This window comes from Dermacentor andersoni, chromosome 4, assembly GCF_023375885.2.
Source record: "Dermacentor andersoni chromosome 4, qqDerAnde1_hic_scaffold, whole genome shotgun sequence".
In the NCBI taxonomy this organism is placed as follows: Eukaryota; Metazoa; Arthropoda; class Arachnida; order Ixodida; family Ixodidae; genus Dermacentor; species Dermacentor andersoni.
The window spans coordinates 125,400,630-125,420,783 of record NC_092817.1 but is presented as its reverse complement, the minus strand read 5'-3'; the positions used below and the strand labels follow the sequence as shown (position 1 = coordinate 125,420,783).

Genomic DNA, 20,154 nt, shown 5'->3' with positions numbered 1-20,154 from the left:
TAGTGGATTCAACTGCTTTAACAAAAACTATACCTCTTCCATGTGTTCAACTCTAGTGCAGGTATCGTCTCAGGATTTTAGAGCAGCTGAACCAGACTGAATACAACACAGTTGCATCAACAGAACTATAGTTTATACTGGTTCCCTACCATGCCAAAACTCACAGTATGAAGCTGGCTAATAGCAATAAAGGAAACAAAGTATGGGCAACTTTTGATACCAGCGTACCATAAAATTGCCCTGTTCATTTGACATGCCATAGAAATGGAACTCTTCAAAACATCAACAAATATTTTGTTAAAATTTTTGGGCTTATTACCAAGCAAAATATGTCACCTACTTACAAGTTGCAAACCAATTACTTACCAGTGCAAGCTACCAGGCTAGCATCAAATCTTGGTACACTTTAATAAAGATTTACAGTTAGCTGCCTGAAAACTTCCGCAGACAAAGCATGCAGAAAATCATGTTGCGTTTTCATTTCAATCTTGCTGAAGTAGGCGTTACAGCATTCTTTCACCAGAATGGGCAAAAATCAAATACCATAAAAAACGGCATGTAACCATCTGCGTTTCATATTTTGTTTTGCCATGGTTAAATTTATGAAACAAACTGGTGTGGCTGCAGCAGATGACTAGGCTCCTTGCATAATCGCGCAAAAATGCTTTTGCTATTGTGCAAGCTACTAGATGCAACACCTGCCTGCATTTAACAAGAGATTTTATGTGGTTCTGGATTAAGCTCCTTTACCGAAAAGCCCCACAGTGGTAGCTAATACTATTGAAAGGTCTGAGGGAATACCATCGAAGATGTAGCCTAATAAGCAATATCCTTCCTAGGTTCAATCAAAACCATGACGCCCAAATATCTGCAATAATTGGGTTAAAGCAGACTCGCAGAATAAAGCAATCCCTAACCTTTATTGTTCCTTTCACACATATTTAAAACTTGTTGAGACATTGCAGCAAGAGGTCTCTGAGCTGGGTTCGAATAGCATAATCACCTTCGCAAAATACATGCGTAGAATGCTCGTCCACTTGGATGATCGTGTCTTCGTTTGGCTGAACAATGGGGAAAAAAAAAACAGTATATCAGTTCAGCCGATTAAGTGCAATTGCATCATAATTGCAAAACACTCTACTTACCAAATGAACAATCATCCCGGATGCAGTGTTCTCCACCTTAACATCAGTAAATCCAGCCTGGGCAGTTAGAAAAAACATCTATATATATGTACATGAATATAGATATATACAAAAGTTCGGTACAGAGATCTACACTGCTACTAGATGGCCACGCAAACATGCACAATATGAGAGCCCTGAGGCGGAAACTGGGTCTGTGTGTAGGATGAAATGGAATCGTTGGTTTCTTGCAAAGCAATCACAGCAAGTGCTGCCATGTTGGTTTGAAATTGCAGCTATGGTGGGAAGGAAATCTGTACAAAGTTCACTTTTCACACAAATACTGTTTCACGATCCTTTCCACTAGGCCAGTACAAACATGCACTTATTGTGCACTGTGTATTGCATGCCAAGATACTATGAGAAATTTATGCCTGGTGAAATTTTTGAACAGCCAGTATGATAAATTCTGCTCCCGTAAACCCAATGTCCCAGAGGTGTAGCTTTCATGCTTAATAAGCATGAAGTGAAATGCAACAGGCCAGAATTGGCCAGGGTGGGTCTTCACACTTCCATTTTTCATTGATGTGCATGGAATTGATGTGTGTAATTCAGGCCACAACACAGGTTGCCCTGAAACTAGAGCACAGTCAGAAACCACACATGCAGTGGCCGCACAGTACACTCTAACATACTTACATAACATGGGTTTAAATTTATATCCTGCTTGCATTTCATTTTACTACTGCTGATGAACTTTTGCCACTAGAACACAGACCGCTCTGTGTGAGACCACAGCCAATTTCTCACTTTCTTTGGCCTCAGAGCGCTGGGAACTCAAACAAGGGGCCCACTTCAGGTTTGAGAGTCGAGTTTCGTTCATGCCCACTGGGTTTTTGAGAAAGCTTGCACCTGTAGTGCAGTGACCCCAAATTGCATTGCTGCGCTGAATAAACATCTTACCTTCTCTAACTTCCGCGCAAATTCTGTGACATCCAGGCTTCCCCAGGTGTAGATCTTTGGGGGTGTCTGGCCGTTCCACTTCTTGCTTCCACTCGGTTCTTTCTGTAGTGGCTGCAAGAGGTTACCTCTGCCTTAACCTTTGCATATGGCTGCTAAGTCACATGGCCGCTGCTAGGCTGTCATTGTACAGTAATGAGTAAGTACACCAGCTAAAGACATCAACCAAACACATCTGTTACTATAACAGAGCCAACATCCACAAAATTGATGCTGAACTAGAATTCCCCCCCCCCCCCTCCCACTTTAGCCTTTCTACCTTGTGCAGGACAGTGAACAAAGGCTGGCTGCTCTTCAAGCGCAAATTATTATTGCTAGTGCATAAACACATGTCGCTCAATTGCATTCGTGGTGACGCTGATAAGCTGTGGTTGTCTAACTACCTCACTGTTGTCGTCAATGTAGGGGGCATTGTTGAACTACCTTTGCAATCAACTACACAACTGATCACATTATTATGTACCACACACGTACGCACGTACACACACATAGACAGTATATCGTCTTGTAAAATGCTTCTGTATAATTTCCTTGATTATAGTCATGGTGTCACGTGATGGCTACTTTTCATGGATTTATTCTGATATTTATCACAGATATTTATGCCCTGCAAAAATTTTCACACTTATGACCATTGTTATTTTTTTCATGATGATTTTCTTCATCCCCTAATGTGACAATATCCCACCAAAGGCCCTTAAGAGGGGACATGGGTTCCAGGAAGAACATTCTTGATATTTACTCTAGATACCTGAAAATTAAAAAAAATATTCAATCTTGTGTGCTGATTGTAAATACGCAATTAGCTTTTTTCTACGCGATCCTATAAACAGTTAAAAAAATCTTTAAATTATAAGTTTGCAGGTCGAGTCGCGGAAGCTGTACTGCAGCAAGATAGCTAAAATTAAGGAGGTATCTTTCTGGATATCCAAAGAGTGCAACTTCGCATTTTAATGTTTTTATCTATATTTTAGAACAATATTTTAAAATGTTGCCATGTCCTAAAACACTAAATAATAGTGGTTCTACATTCTACTACTCTAACATTCAGACAAAACAAAAAAATAATAAGGCAAATTGAATGAGCAGCAGAGAATCTGTAGTGCTCCCAAAATTTGCGACTTACAAAAATAATTTTTTTTTAGAAAAATGTGATGAACTGAAAAGAGTGCAAAAATATACATTTTAAGCTACAAAATCTAGTGGCTTTCTTCTAAAACAGCATTGAAGGATCGTTTCAGACAGGAAAGCAAGCCGGAAGGATGCTTTTTTCAAATGAGACCAAGATGACCTGGCTAGGATAAGTGGTTTTGGAATTGCAAATGGAACAAAATGGGCGATTTTCAGTGCTTTCATAGGTAGTGCTGAGCATTTCAAAGTATAAGTACAGTGTTATCTTTCTTCAATGACATGTCATTTCGAGCCAGTTTTCCGCCAGAAGTTGCACCATGATATGCGGATAAAAAAATAACAGCAAAAAAAAATAGATTTTTTGTGATCTTGTTTTTTCCGAGACCCATTTCCCCCCTTAGAGTGGCTCTGAACAGCCTTTCTTTAACGCCTCAAGAATGCCTTGTAACCAATGTTGTGCCTCCAGGGAACATATTGTTACGTGTAGCTGAAGCCCAATGCTATATCCAATTTATCTACAGGGACACTAATGGAAGGCCAAAATGGCAACGCTATGTCAAGCGGGCCCACGTCGTCTTCTTCTTCTTCAGTGCAGCCACACTGTGGCGGCTGTTCCGTAGCATCACCCCGAGCAGTAGAAGCACCGTCCCGGTGCTTAATCTACACATCCGCGGTTAAAGGTGTGTGGTATGGCTTTAGTCTCGCCACGTGAACGATGTCACTTGCAGCCAACTACGGTGAGAGGTCGGCGGGGATGACTTCATACGTGACATCGGTCACTTGTCGCACCACATGGTATGGGCCAGCGTAGCGCGACAGCAGCTTTTCAGAAAGGCCCACACGCCGAATGGGTGACGAGAGAAGCACCAGAGAACCCGAAGTAAAGTGCACGTCGCGATGGTGGCAATTATAGAGGCGTCTCTGATGCTCCTGTGAAGCCTCGAGACGGGTGCGGGCGAGCTGGCGCGCGTGGTCGGCGTGTGCGATCGCCTCGTGGGCGTATTCAGTGGCTGAACGTTTGGCCGAGGGCAACAAAGTGTCTAAGGGCAACGCGGGTTCTCGGCCATATAGGAGATAGAATGGTGAATAGCAGGCGGTGTCGTGACGCGATGAATTATACGCGAACATCACATATGGTAAGTGAAGATCCCAGTTGTGGTGGTCGGTCGCGATGTACTTCGAAACCATGTCGGTGATGGTCCGGTTGAGGCGCTCCGTGAGGCCGTTGGTGTGTGGGTGGTAGGACGTGCTGAACTTGTGCTTTGTCGAGCAGGAGCGGAGGATGTCCTCGACGACTGCCGACAGAAAGCTGCGGCCGCGGTCAGTGAGTAATTGCCACGGAGCACCGTGCACTAAAATTATGTCATAGAGCAGAAAGTCGGCAACGTCAGTAGCACAACTTGTCGGGAGGGCTCTGGTGATTGCGTACTGCGTAGCATAATCAGTAGCGATGGCGACCCATTTATTTCCGGAACCCAAGAGAGGAAACGGTCCAAGCAGGTCTAGGCCAACATGGAAAAAGGGTTCGGGTGGGATGTCGATCGGCTGGAGACATCCAGCTGGAGGTGTGGAGGGCTTCTTCTGGCGCTGACAGGGCTCACAAGCGGCAACATAGCGCCACACGGAGCGGGCGAGACCCGGCCAAAAGAATCGACGTCGTACATGGTCATATGTGTGCGAAACGCCCAAGTGTCCAGCCAAGGGAGCGTCGTGAAGTTGTTGGAGGACAGTCGAACGCAGATGCGATGGAATAACGAGCAGAAGGTCAAGGCAGTGTGGATCGAGACTGCGGCGGTATAATGTCCCCTCCTTAAGCAGAAACATCCGGAGAGTGGCGTCGCCAGGCGTTGACTTCAAATGGTCGATGAGGGCTCGTAATGAAGGATCGTGGCGTTGCTCGTTGCCGATTTCAAGCAACTGGGACACAGAGAAAACACAAGCGATGGCGTCCGCATCAGTTCATTCGTCAATGGGGTAGCGGGACAAACAATCGGCATCCTGGTGCAAGCGTCCCGCCTTATATACCACGGGGAAGGTATATTCTGGCAGGCAAAACGCCCAGCGAGCGAGTCGTCCCGTGGGGTCCTTAAGCGAGGATAGCCAGCAGAGCACGTGGTGATCAGTGATGACACAGAAGGGGTGTCCGTACAAGTATGGACGAAACTTCGCAACAGCCCACACAAGAGCGAGGCACTCGCGCTCTGTGATTGAATAATTGCGCTCGGCGGGTGATAGAAGTCGGCTGGCATAGGCTATAACACGATCATGTCCACGCTGGCGTTGTGCTAACACTGCTCCTATGCCGTGACCACTGGCATCAGTTCGAACTTCCGCTGAGGCACACGGGTCAAAGTGGGCCAGAATTGGAGGCGTGGTAAGGAGAGTAGTGAGCTGCGAAAAAGATGCGGCATGGTCAGGTCCCCAAAAAAATGGGGCGTCTTTCTTCAAGAGGTCGGTAAGGGGACGTGCAATGGTCGCAAAATCCTTCACAAAGCGTCGGAAATAAGAGCATAGCCCTACAAAACTACGAACGTCCTTGGTAGACTTCGGAACAGGAAAGTTCGTAACGGCGTGAATTTTGTCCGGAGCAGGTCTCACGCCTCTGGCGTGCACGAGGTGTCAAAGGACGGTGATTTGGCGGCAAGCGAAATGATATTTTGACGAGTTCAGCTGGAGACCGGCGCGGCGGAACACGTCAAAATCGCTGAAAGACGGTCTAGATGCGTGTCAAAAGTGGGCGAATAAACGATGACGTCGTCCAGATAGCACAAACAGGTGGGCCACTTGAAACCCTGAAGCAAAGAGTCCATCATTCGTTCGAAGGTGGCGGACGCGTTACCGAGACCGAAAGGCATCACCTTGAACTGATAAAGGCCGTCAGGGGTAACAAATGCAGTCTTCTCTCGGTCCATGTCGTCGACGGATATCTGCCAGTAGCCGGACCGTAAGTCGATAGAAGAAAAATAGGTGGCACCGTACAGGCAGTCTAGAGCGTCATCAATACGTGGCAAAGGGTACACGTCCTTCTTTGTGATTTTGTTGAGGTGACGATAATCTACACAAAAACGCCATGTTCCATCCTTCTTTTTGACAGGTACGACGGGAGAAGCCCAGGGACTACAGGAAGGCTCGATAATGTCCTTTACAAGCATCTTTTTGACTTCCTGTTGGATAACAGCTCGTTCGGACGAAGAAACACGATATGGATGTCGGTGAATAGGGTTCGCATCGCCAGTGTTTATGCGATGGGTCACGACGGACGTTTGACCTAAGGGTCGATTGTCAAAGTAAAAAATGTCACGATAGCCTTGAAGAACGCGGCACAGAGCTTCAGCTTGAGCAGGTGTAAGGTCAGAGGAAACCATCTTCTCAATGTCGACGTCAGTACCGTGCGATGACGTCACGGTATGGGCTGAGCTGTGACGATCTTCCACTGTGAATGGCTCGATCTCATCATCCTGCAAAGCGCTAATTATAGCCGATGAAATCCCCTGAGGCAGAACTTGCGTGGTTAGCGCGAAATTGACAAGGGGAAGGCAGGTGCGGTTGCCAGTAATTGTCAGCACAGTGTGCGGCACGGTAACACCATGTGTAAGTATAACTGCCGGAATTGGTGCGACCACGTAATTACCGTCAGGTACAGCTGGTGAGGACAACAAGTCGACGTGTGTCACAGAGTGAAGCGGTAGGCGAATAAAATCCATGCAGCTCAAACGGCTTGGAGGCGAATCCACAGGGCCGGCAAGAAGAGGCAAGTCAAGGCGAAGGGAGCCGCCCAAACAGTCAATGAGGGCAGAATGATTGCCAAGGAAATCCAGACCGAGAATGCGTTCGTGAGGGCAATGCTCGATGACGGTGAAGAGAACAACAGTGTGTCTCTTAGCAATGGTAAGTCGGGCAGAGCACATGCCAACAATAGCAACAGTCCCTCCGTCGGCGACTTGTACAACTCGGTTTGGGGCGGGCGTCAGAACTTTCTTGAGCCGACGGCGAAGAGCAGCACTCATAATGGACACATGCGCCCCGGTGTCAATCAACGCGCACACAGGAACATTGTCGACGAGAACGTCCAAAAGATTCTTGTTCGTGGGTAATGTGAAGTGAGGATCTCGTGCCAATGTCGTCATTGCAGCTTCACCTCCAGAAGCTACACTGTCTGGTTTTCCGGTTGGGGGTGCGGCGAGTAGGTCGGAGAAGGAGCACGGCATGACGGGGGCGAACGAGACTGACGACGGGAGGGAGAAGGCTAGTGGGAGTAGCGGGGTCGTGTCAAAGGTGTCGCAGGGTCAGATGATGGAGCGGGCATAGAAGGGGCGAAGGAAAAGGATGCACTAGAGGAGCGAGGGTGGTAATGAGGAGAATAGCGTGTCGGAGAAGTCCAGTGGCCGCGGCAGTGGTGAGCGACATGTCCAATGCGTCGGCAGTTAAAACAGATCGGCTTGTCGTCCACGGTTCGCCATTCGGAGGGGTTGCGCTGTCCATAAGAGTAAGAAGAGCGCGGTGGGGCCGTGCGTGGAGAGAGAGGTTCAGAGCATACGGAACGAATGGAGTGCAGGCCGACGTTGTACAACTCTTGACGAACGACGGCCTGGATCAATGAGATTGTCACCGGAGAATGATCCGGTGACGGGAATGAAGGGGCCGCCAGTTGTGCCGCTTCAACCTCACGGCGAATGATGCGGGTCAAGTTGTCACATCGCGACGGCTGGTGGAAGAGGTCCTCACAGGATGACGTAGAAGCTGTGTTGGGAAGTCGCGTGATGTGCTGGGATACCCGGCGGCTTTTAGCATGCACGAGACGGCGGCACTCCTTGATGATCGTATCGATGCTGGTGACGTTCGTAAACACCAGTAAATTGAAGCCGTCGTCAGCAATGCCTTTGAGGACGTGATTAACCTTATCGCACTCAGAAATGGTCAGGTCAGCCTTGGCACAAAGGGATAAGACGTCGAGAATGTACGACACGTAGGACTCGGTCGACGTCTGTACACGTGTGGAAAGGGCTTTCTTGGCATTGACTTGGCGACCGAACGGATTGCCAAAAAGGTCACGGAGCTTCTCTTTGAAGAGATCCCAGCTCGATATCTCCTCTTCGTGAGTCTGGAACCATGCAAGTGGAGCTCCATCGAGGTAAAAAAGAATGTTCGCAAGCATAATAGTCGGATCCCACCTGTGACTGGCGCTGACATGTTCGTATAAGCGGAGCCGGTCGCCAACATCAGGACTGCCGACTCCATTGAAAACACCAGAATTCCGAGGGGGGGAAACAGCAACGTAGGTCGGGGCTGCAGGCGGAGACGGTTGTGTAGATGAAGTGCTGCCAGCAGGAGCCAATGTTGCACTGTCGCCATTGTGACCACTGTGAAGCTCCATGACGGGTACGGGGAACGTCCACCTCCACCAAATTAATGTTATGTGTAGCTGAAGCCCAATGCTATATACAGTTTATTTACAGGGACGCTAATGGAAGGCCAAAATGGCGACGCTATATAAAGCGGGCCCACGTCGTCTTCTTCTTCCTCAGTGCAGCCACACTGTGGCGGCTGTTCCGTAGCAATATTACTGAAATCATTTTTCAAAAAGACCTAGTACGAGCATAGATACTACGAGTGCAATATTTACCTTCCTCACTCCCCTTCAGCATCCTTCATTACGGCAGAGTGGGGCGGTTACGCAACCTGGCTTCAATATTGTGCTTCTTCTTTTCACGCAAATTGACAGGTGCTGTTGGCAACCCATACTCCCGGCAACCTACTTCTCATTGCACCTGGCTTAAGTGTACTAAAATTTAGGACAGCTGTGCAAGTGTAAAACCAAGGTGCCAGTGCGATTTCTGTTCATTGTTTGGGTCCTCCTATCCGTGGTTTGTAACACTGTCCATGTGGTGGCTTCATTTCAATTGCCTGTCTACATTGATAGCGTGCATAAGAGCTCACCGATGGATCCTGCCTCATCAGGATTTGCATTTTACACTGAAGGTGCCCAAGCTGCCAGCAGCATTCTCACTTCAAGGTTAATTAGTGAGGGGAGACAACTTCCCTAACCTTGCGGAGGGTGCCCTGCCACTGACCCCGGGAAACAGAGGTCACATTTGGTGCCTTTCACTGAAATTTGGCAACTGCTGCTGCATGAGAATGGCACAGAAGCAGCAACAGGAGATCTGTAGCTTCGACAACCATTTCTGTCGACAGGGAAGGTGTTAGCCAGACACTGCCACTCCATGAGAAGAGCACCTCCCAGGCACGTGCCTTCACTGGATGCATGAGTAATAAGAGCCTGCCCTGGACGCCAGCAAGAGAGGGGAGAGCTGAAGAAGCATCCGCGGGAGATTGAGCGAGGCATCAAATCGCCATGATATAAGTCATTCACAGTGAAATTCAAAACAAAGTTTTTGCTTACTTCAGTCTGTTTAGTTCGCTACAACCATTATACAAAGTAACAGTAGGAAGAAGTGAACTGATCTAAACACCCTTCCAGATGGATGTTGGCTATCGGCCAATAGCAGCAGTCTGTGGGAATCTGGCATATAACGACACATGACAGCACCTCCTTCGAAACAGGTGAGGAGAAGGCCTTTGTTATAAAAGAGGGTATTTGAGAAAAAGGTGACTTCGTGCTCCACTTGTGAACTCCATGCGCTGCGTATAAATGCAGAATTTGGCTGAGATGTTCCCAGCGGCATATGCTATCTGTGGAATGTGTTTTCTCACCAAGCCCAGGGGGTGGTTCAGAGCATCTTTAGGGTAAATAAATTGCAACGATGAAAACAAGAGACATAAAAAAGCAGATCAGCAGGTAGAATCGCATTATCCTAAAACCTCTAAATGAGCAAGGGCAGCTTACCTTGAGCATGCAGCGGTTGTTATTGACGTGAAGTGCACCAGTAATAGTTGCAATGCCCAGCCCACACTTCACTTCCACGGGCACTACGGACTCAGCCAGCTGGAGGAGTAATGTCACAAGGTCTCTTATATGGGGTTTAGTACTTTGCAAGCAAGCCAATAACAGAAAAATTAACTAAATACTCATGCATCAAGTCAAAGAAAGCACAACTATGCCACTAGTTTATAGAATTCACTGCAAAGTAACCTATTCATTCATTCATTCATTCATTCATTCATTCATTCATTAATATTCATTCATTCGTTCATTCATTCATTCATTAACATTCATTCATTCGTTAATATTACAATGCAACAGAAACACAAATTTGATAGCCTGAATCTGTTGAATAATTGAAATGCACACACATTGAATAGCACACAGCTAAAAATATGAGCATAAAACAATAACAAGTTTAAATCAACCATTAAACACGACCTAGATGAAAAAATAAATTCATATTACCTCGGAAGTCATTTCAATTCGCTGGTACCTCCGCTGAACTGGAATGTGAACAATGCTGCCGCGCGTGTAGGTTTGTACCTCACATTCCTGCATAAAATGAAAACGGAGAATGAAAATAAGGTTACATGAAATTGACAACAGATTAAATTTCGCAGCAATCTGTTACAAATGCTATGAAAGGCACTGGCTAGGCAAAAAACCAATGCACAAGTACACTGGCCCTCAGAAAATGCATTCACACTGACTGGTACTGTAGTGATCCTGCTTTGTGATGCCTTCTCTATTTCAGGCGGATTATCAGAGAATTAAGGCGTGGCATCGTTGTCACTGATGACAAAGAGAGTAAAGTAGGCACAGCAACTACAAAAATGAGCCAAGAAACAATCTTAAGAACAGGCTGATGACGGTGTTGCAATTAACCCTTTCGCTGTCACGGACGTACCGGTACGTCTTCGCGCTCCCCCCCCCACAGTGTCACCGACGTACCGGTACGTTCTCTATCATGCGTTCAAAATTTCGCGCCTGAGCGCAAAGCTGGCGCTCCTGAACTGGCCCCTCCATCTGTTGACTCTTTCTAGAAGTTCGTATTTTCGCCTCGACCTGTGTTAGTCACGTATTGAAGAGTACGGTGCGACTGCCACTCGCCCCTCTTTCTTTGCTGAGTGGCGCGGTGGCTCCAAGTTCGCTGTATCATGCGTCGCGCGAGTGTGGTTATGGGTTCAAGGGTTGTTCTGCCATCTCCGCGGGTTTGAAGGTTTTTATTTTTATTCTATTGGTGTGTCTGCTACGGCACGTCAAGTTCAGAGGCACGCGCCACGCCGTTGCCTCTCCGAAAAGAGTGACTCGATTGCTGCTTTCGCTCTCTCGCCGCACCCTCGCTTCCGACTTGCAGCAGTAAACATAAAGCCCTTCGAACTTTGTTTAGCCTTTTTCCATCTCCCTCTGTCTTCTTGATCACGCAACATCCCATTTCTCTCCGTTGTGCGGGCGACTGAAAGCGCATCCTCCCTGCGCGCGGTTACTTTCGGATGGCTGAGCACGCGGACCTTCGTCTGCTCATTGGAGCGGTGGCTCAATTCAGATTCAGAATACGAGCCGAGCTCGGATTCGGACTCGGACAGTCTCATGCGAGGAAGAGGGGAGTTCCGCATCGTCAGATTCGGGTGTTGAACGGATGTTATAGTCAACCTGATGATGATGATGATGTATACTAATAACAGCTGCAGAACACTGAAATGTGCATATTGCAGTGAGTATGTTGTTTGTATACCAATCATGATCAAAAATAAATTGCTATGTTCATTCCCTGTAATGCTCGTTCCCTGAAACCAAGCCGACACTGGGGGGGCGTCACGGCCAGAAAGGTCCGACAGCGAAAGGGTTAAAGGAAAGCAACCAGTAACTTCAAAGCTGACATAGCTGATGCCACCAGTTGTCTGTTGCGCAGCCTCGCGATTCAGCAAAAGCACGAGGGGAGGCACATTGCCATTCAGAACCTACAAATTGGCAAATTAATGGAAAGCCATGGCCCTCCCCACATGCCTATGCCTCCATGTGTACGCACCGCTTCGATGACAAGGTCACTGCGGTGCGGCTGCAAGAGCGGTGGCAACGTGTACTGCAGGGGCAGAACAATGTTGGTCGGCTTCAAGTCACGAATGAGCTTGTTCGCCTGCACAAAGCTGAGACTCGTGTCGATGGGGAAGCACAGTGCCTGCACACATATAAAACAACATGTTGAAAGCAAAAATTCCTTCTGTGGAGGCAAAAATAACAAACAAGTTGTCATCAAACCCTGTACTATAAGACCCGCAGATCTGAAATATGCTTGCTATAGCAGGCACCAAATGTAGTACATTTAGTAGTCATGCAATAGCTGTGTCCCATTTCAAAAACCCCCTGAAGCCCCCGGATATATATATATATATAAATGAGGCGTACAACTCCTGCGGGACCCGCCGTGGTTGCTCAGTGGTTATGGTGTTAGACTGCTGAGCACGAGGTCGCGGGATCGGACCCCGACCACGGCGGCCGCATTTCGATGGGGGCGAAATGCGAAAACACCCGTGTACTTAGAATTAGGTGCACGTTAAAGAACCCCAGGTGGTTGAAATTTTCGGAGTCCTCCACTACGGCGTGCATAATCAGAAAGTGGTTTTGTCACGTAAAACCCCATAAATTAATTTTTAATTTAACTCCTATGGGGACGGTAGAGTATCCGTCTCCAGTGCAAGAGGACCGTGATTCAAATCCCGGTGCCGCGAAATTCTCCTCCGGAAAATACAAAAAAAAAAAACCGTGTGTTGAGAAAATTGCACAAACAGGCCTGGAGTGCGGCCTGATCCCGGTGACCAGAACCGGTAACGCACTCTCTCACCAGAGCAGGATTGGCCACCCTGGTGCAGTACTTGGCCACAACCTCCTATATGAATACAACAATCGAACCCCGGCCCTCAGTCCCCAGCAGCCGCGAAGCAACTGACCACGGCGGCGGTCAGATCTGTGACGCTGCAGAGGGTGCTAAGAATACCTGGCTCCGGACAGGCCGCCATTGGAATCTGAACCTGGCAACGTTTAACGTTAGAACACTATCTAGTGAGGCGAGTCTAGCAGTGTTATTGGAGGAATTAGAGGGTAGTAAATGGGATATAATAGGGCTCAGTGAGGTTAGGAGGACAAAAGAAGCATATACAGTGCTAAAAAGCGGGCATGTACTGTGTTACCGGGGCTTAGCGGAGAGACGAGAACTAGGAGTCGGATTCCTGATTAATAAGGAAATAGCTGGTAACATACAGGAATTCTATAGCATTAACGAGAGGGTGGCATGTCTTGTTGTGAAACTTAATAAGAGGTACAAAATGAAGGTTGTACAGGTCTACGCTCCTACATCTAGTCATGATGACCAGGAAGTCGAAAGCTTTTATGAAGACGTAGAATCGGCGATGGGTAAAGTCAAAACAAAATACACTATACTGATGGGCGACTTCAATGCCAGGGTAGGCAAGAAGCAGGCTGGAGACAAGTCAGTGGGGGAATATGGCATAGGCTCTAGGAATAGCAGAGGAGAATTATTAGTAGAGTTTGCAGAACAGAATAATATGCGGATAATGAATACCTTTTTCCGCAAGGGGATTAGTCGAAAGTGGACGTGGAGGAGCCCGAATGGTGAGACTAGAAATGAAATCGACTTCACACTCTGCGCGAACCCTGGCATCATTCAAGATGTAGACGTGCTCGGCAAGGTACGCTGCAGTGACCACAGGATGGTAAGAACTCGAATTAGCCTAGACTTGAGGAGGGAACGAAAGAAACTGGTACACAAGAAGCCAATCAATGAGTTAGCGGTAAGAGGGAAACTAGAGGAATTCCGGATCAAACTACAGAACAGGTATTCGGCTTTAACTCAGGAAGAGGACCTTAGTGTTGAAGCAATGAACGACAATCTCATGGGCATCATTAAGGAGTGCGCAATAGAAGTCGGTGGTAACGCCGTTAGACAGGAAACCAGTAAGCTATCGCAGGAGACGAAAGATCTGATCAAGAAACGCCAATGTATGAAAGCCTCTAATCCTACAGCTAGAATAGAACTGGCAGAACTTTCTAAGTTAATCAACAAGCGTAAGACAGCGGACATCAGGAACTATAATATGGATAGAATTGAACAGGCTCTCAGGAACGGAGGAAGCCTAAAAACAGTGAAGAAGAAACTAGGAATAGGCAAGAATCAGATGTGTGCGTTAAGAGACAAAGCCGGCAATATTGTTACTAATATGGATGAGATAGTTCAAGTGGCTGAGGAGTTCTATAGAGATTTATACAGTACCAGTGGCACCCACGACGATAGTGGAAGAGAGAATAGCCTAGAGGAATTCGAAATACCACAGGTAACGCCAGAAGAAGTAAAGAAAGCCTTAGGAGCTATGCAAAGGGGGAAGGCAGCCGGGGAGGATCAGGTAACAGCAGATTTGTTGAAGGATGGTGGTCAGATTGTTCTAGAGAAACTGGCCACCCTGTATACGCAATGCCTCATAACCTCGAGCGTACCGGAATCTTGGAAGAACGCTAACGTAATCCTAATCCATAAGAAAGGGGACGCCAAAGACTTGAAAAATTATAGACCGATCAGCTTACTGTCCGTTGCCTACAAAGTATTTACTAAGGTAATCGCAAATAGAATCAGGAACACCTTAGACTTCTGTCAACCAAAGGACCAGGCAGGATTCCGTAAAGGCTACTCAACGATAGACCATATTCACACTATCAATCAAGTGATAGAGAAATGTGCAGAATATAACCAACCCTTATATATAGCTTTCATTGATTACGAGAAAGCGTTTGATTCAGTCGAAACCTCAGCAGTCATGGAGGCATTACGGAATCAGGGTGTAGATGAGCCATATGTAAAAATACTGGAAGATATCTATAGTGGCTCCACAGCCACCGTAGTCTTCCACAAAGAAAGCAACAATATCCCTATAAAGAAAGGCGTCAGACAGGGAGATACGATATCTCCAATGCTATTCACAGCATGTTTACAGGAGGTATTCAGAGGCCTGGAGTGGGAAGAATTGGGGATAAAAGTTGATGGAGAATACCTTAGCAACTTGCGATTCGCTGATGATATTGCCTTGCTTAGTAACTCAGGAGACCAATTGCAATGCATGCTCACTGACCTGGAGAGGCAAAGCAGAAGGGTGGGTCTGAAAATTAATCTGCAGAAAACTCAAGTATTGTTTAACAGTCTCGGAAAAGAACAGCAGTTTACGATAGGTAGCGAAGCACTGGAAGTGGTAAGGGAATACATCTACTTAGGGCAGGTAGTGACCACGGATCCGGATCATGAGACTGAAATAACCAGAAGAATAAGAATGGGTTGGGGTGCGTTTGGCAGGCATTCTCAAATCATGAACAGCAGGTTGCCACTATCCCTCAAAAGGAAAATGTACAACAGCTGTGTGTTACCAGTACTCACATATGGGGCAGAAACCTGGAGGCTTACGAAAAGGGTTCTGCTGAAATTGAGGACGACGCAACGAGCTATGGAAAGAAGAATGATGGGTGTAACGTTAAGGGATAAGAAAAGAGCAGATTGGGTGAGGCAACAAACGCGGGTAAACGACATCTTAGTTGAAATCAAGAAAAAGAAATGGGCATGGGCCGGACATGTAATGAGGAGGGAAGATAACCGATGGTCACTAAGAGTTACGGACTGGATTCCAAGGGAAGGGAAGCGTAGCAGGGGGCGGCAGAAAGTTAGGTGGGCGGATGACATTAAGACATTTGCAGGGACAACATGGCCACAATTAGTACATGACCGGGGTAGTTGGAGAAGTATGAGAGAGGCCTTTGCCCTGCAGTGGGCGTAACTAGGCTGATGATGATGATGATGATGATATATATATATATATATATATATATATGTATATATATATATATATATATATATATATATATATATATATATATATATATATATATATATATATATATATATATATATATATATATATATATATATATAAATTCATAGTAAAAGACTACCACAGGCACTTGCATCAATGTATATACCAGCAAAGATACAAAGATATGAAGAAATGGACAATGAAGCGAGAGAAAGCATAAGAGAAATTACTTGCTATATTAGAGGTGTGCGAATAGCAGTTATAAAGACTGAATAAACTGAATATTAATCAAATATAGTGCCAGAATCTCTCTCTCAGAAGTGAATCAAATAGGAATCAAGTAGTGTCACAAGCAAGTTGAATCGAATCGAATAGTTTTCTACTAGTCCGCAAATAATGTCAACCTGACATGTGCAGTCCTGTTCAGTAGTCTGCAGCACTGTGCAGAGATTCCGTACTACGTGAATTCCCCCATAACTCTATTTTGAATCATCTAGCACACACAAGGCATTCGCTGTAGTCGAAACCACAAAAAACTTCTAATAGAGCGGATAACTGAAATAAGACAATTTTATAAAATAACAAGGGTTTGTTGTATGTGCAGTCAGCTTCCATTAATTTGACACTGGTTAATTCAGTCCCAACCTAAGATCCTGGCTGGTTGCATTCCTCTTGGCCCAAAATTTCATTAATGGGCCTCCATTGGATAATTCGAACTTGACCAGTCAGTACGGATGCACCTGATCCCTATAGTGACCATAACAGAGACCCCTTTAGTGGCAGCGTCTGTCTCAGCAAAGTTTAGGGGACAGTGAATTGCTGAACACGTCATCTTCCATCGAAAACAGCTCTTTTCAGCCTGTCCTAGGTAGATTCTTAAGCAATAACCATAGCTTACAATGTCTGTTTACAGTATTTATCCGATTCTAACGCGTGGTTTTTCTTTTTATGAAAATTACCTGCATAGTGCAATCAAACACGAAACCAAAACCTCCTCCATGGCGTTTGTATGCTTTACGACATAACAAAGATGTATTGTAGTGAAGATAACTTTAGAAAACTGACCGTTATTGTGCAGCACATATTGCTTGCCCCCCCAAAATTAAATGCGCATTACATTTCTGCTTTGTTAGGAGCTTTAAAGTCATATCTACGTTAGTTTTCTACTTTGGACAAAGAAAGTTGGCGCACGTTTGGTTCGGGGGCATGTAAGAATATGGCAAATAATACCAAATGAACAAGAGGGGCGTTTTGACTTTCTTTTTCTCCATCTTGCTTATTTCGGCCAGCCAGATAATTAGATCAATTTCAGCGGTCCTTCTGGGTCGGATTAACGGAAGCCAACACGCATAATATGCTAACTGAAGCAACAAGCACACAAAAACAATTCGAAACAAGCATAACCAACCTTCATTGCCATAGGTTGAAATGGTGCAATTGCTTCTGCCAAGTTGAAGTCGGGTTCTACATGAGGACATGTCAAAAGAAAATGTTAGTGATTCACTTTTTAGAATGACCTTAGCTCTTTGCAAGTTAGCAGACACACCTGTGAATATGACGACATTATTTGGTGATGGCCCCCAAAGCTCCATGAAGTGAACCACATCACCAAACCGAAGGGAAGGGTGGCCAGCAAACACAATACACGGGGTGTGAAAATCAGCAGTGAATCCTTCAGCTAGGAAAGAAAAATCAAATTGGAAGTAGAGAAGGGAAGCAGATACTTCAGCTATTTATACTTCACAGTAGTAATGATATAAAGAAGAAAAAATTGAAAAAGAGACAACAGAAAAACTTCAGAAGACTACAAAGAAGCTACATACCTTTGATGCTGGAAAAAGGTTTTAACCTGCCCCCACGCACCAATTGAGCATGGGGGAAAGGCTCTTCAGGTATATACACTTTTGCCTGCTTGGCTGAGGAAAGCCTAGGTATATGAAAAAAAAAAAAATGCTCTGTCATGAACAACAGGTGCTAAACGTAAATTTGCATCATCATAACATGCACTTCTCTTTAAAAAAGAAAGAGGAAAAAAAGGACTGCACAGAGAAGTACAAAGTACGAAACTAAACCTGCACTAGCAAGCAACCCACTGCCACTAGCACAAAAAAATGAAACCCATTGCTTTTGAGTACCATTTCAGCACTGCTTACACTCATGGCATGAAGAGTGACAATCTTAGCGTGCATCACAAGCTACAACTCATGCATTTTGGCAGACCTAGTTACACAGGGTCTCATTTTTAGCATGTCTCGTTTTAACATGTCTAGTTCAGAGGGCCTAGTTCAGTGGGCCTAGTTCAGTGGGCCTAGGAAGATTACAGCCTGAGAACAGTGAGCAAAAATAGCAGCAGCATAGAGACACCATGTCAACAATCATGCTGCTTAAATGCAGAGTGATTCCCACTTATTTAAGCCCAGGTGAGTGGAAAACTGAAATACATTGTGTGCCTTTAATGCTCAAAAGACAGCTGTGGACCAATGGTGCAACCGAAAAGATTGAATCTTGGCAAGCAATTTAATGGGTGAAAGTTACAACACAGTATGCTGCACAGTTTTCCTGGCCATGAAAACCACACATACAATAGATGTGGAGGGTATGGTAAAATTGCGAGGGCACGGCACTGCTACTCCCCCCCCCCCCCCCCCCCCCTCCTCTGCGGCTGGATTTTGACATTAGCGTATGAATTTAACAATTAAAAGCACCACTTTCGCGCTTCGGTAATCCGCGTGAGAAAGACTCTTTGATCACAACACCAATCGTGAGGCTGTGGATAAACATGGTGGGAAAAGAAGAGTGGGGGGGGGGGGGGGGCGGAGAGGGAGTTTGCAGCACTCTGGGAAGGCAGGTGGGGTTCTTCAAGGTCTGAAAGTCTGGGAACCCCTGCATAACAACATAGGATTAAGGAATTGTCTTGCTGCCCTTCCAATAGAACACTGACACACTTCTATGCCACAGGGGATGGAAACATTTATGTGAGCAAATGTCAGAGAACACAGTTACAATAATAAGCCTCTGTACTGGCGAGCCCTCTCAGACATTGGTGTTTACCTACCATTCAGCAAGTATGGACGAGTACGCAAGCGAATTCTCGGCCACAGGTGACAAGAAGTACATGGGGACATTGACCTGCCCAGTGGTCTCCAGGTGACCAGAGAGGCACTCAAAGAGGTCGTAGGTCACACCTGATGGGTAGCAAGGGATGAGCACATTGCCTCCCATCTTCACAGTCATAGCTGCAAAAGCCCACAAGGATTGTGGTCAGGATACATTTGCATATAGCATCACATGGCAGATGATAAATTCAGCTGAAAAGTACTCATTAACAACAGTACAAGCCAGCTTACAAACTTGCAGGACATGAAACACAATAAAAATTGCAAACAAACAGACTGCTGATGTTACAAAATAAAGTGTTAAGGATAATAGCTAACATTTCTTGCAATTTTTTCAACAGGTATGGAATGGGAATGTTTCAGGATCACAAGAGTGAATTATTTTTATGTCTATTGTTGTAGTCTAATGCTAGTCTAATGCAGTTTTTTTTAAAGCATATTGCCATACATAAAACAAACATGTTGCATGTCAAACACATTTTTAGACAACTATGACCTACAACACTACATGACATTTGTCACCTGAATGTGTGTACTTTAATTTCATCGAAGGATCTATACAATGCCTGTTTACCACTAATGATAAAACGGTAACATGCCTGATGCTACATCTGAGCAGTACTCCCCATGCTTGCTCGCTGCTGTCTACGGAGGGATGGCCTTCCTATTATGCAGCTTTTGTGGCCGTACAACCTCGCATTTTTGCTCACAATTCAAGGAAGATGAAAGTTTGATTGCCTTCATCCAACTGTACTCTTACCTACTGTGATGCAGAACTCTCCAAGCATGGTGTCTGGGTTGGCCAATGGTGTCTGCGTCAAGCTGGTCAGGATGAGTGCATCAGCATTCCTTAGGGGTCCGTGCTCAATTGGCTTTGGGTGCGTGGTCAATGTTGATGAACCCGACATATACACAATCTGCATCAAGATAAGACCGACTTGTAAGGCCAACTATTCTTTCAATTTCACAGGCCAGAACAGAAAGGAAACCACAAAAAGAAACAGAATGCCATA

The 20,154-nt window shown here is 45.8% G+C and overlaps 1 protein-coding gene across 2 annotated transcripts in view; it reads right to left on the bottom strand.

Annotated features, from left to right (window-relative positions):
• Nucleotides 1-903: 903 nt before the first annotated feature.
• The window catches only part of IntS9 (integrator complex subunit 9), a 33,654-nt gene continuing 14,403 nt past the window's right edge, over nt 904-20,154 (bottom strand). For both annotated transcript variants that reach the window (XM_055074380.1, XM_050184690.2), the window contains exons 9-19: nt 19,902-20,058; nt 19,081-19,261; nt 17,849-17,952; nt 17,572-17,703; nt 17,434-17,489; nt 12,188-12,337; nt 10,624-10,710; nt 10,120-10,218; nt 2,088-2,198; nt 1,146-1,202; nt 904-1,061 (exon numbers count right to left, since the gene is read on the bottom strand). In XM_055074380.1, coding sequence (XP_054930355.1) covers nt 942-1,061; nt 1,146-1,202; nt 2,088-2,198; nt 10,120-10,218; nt 10,624-10,710; nt 12,188-12,337; nt 17,434-17,489; nt 17,572-17,703; nt 17,849-17,952; nt 19,081-19,261; nt 19,902-20,058 — 1,254 coding nt within the window. In that variant the 3' untranslated portion in view covers nt 904-941. The remainder of the gene's footprint in view (nt 1,062-1,145; nt 1,203-2,087; nt 2,199-10,119; nt 10,219-10,623; nt 10,711-12,187; nt 12,338-17,433; nt 17,490-17,571; nt 17,704-17,848; nt 17,953-19,080; nt 19,262-19,901; nt 20,059-20,154) is intronic.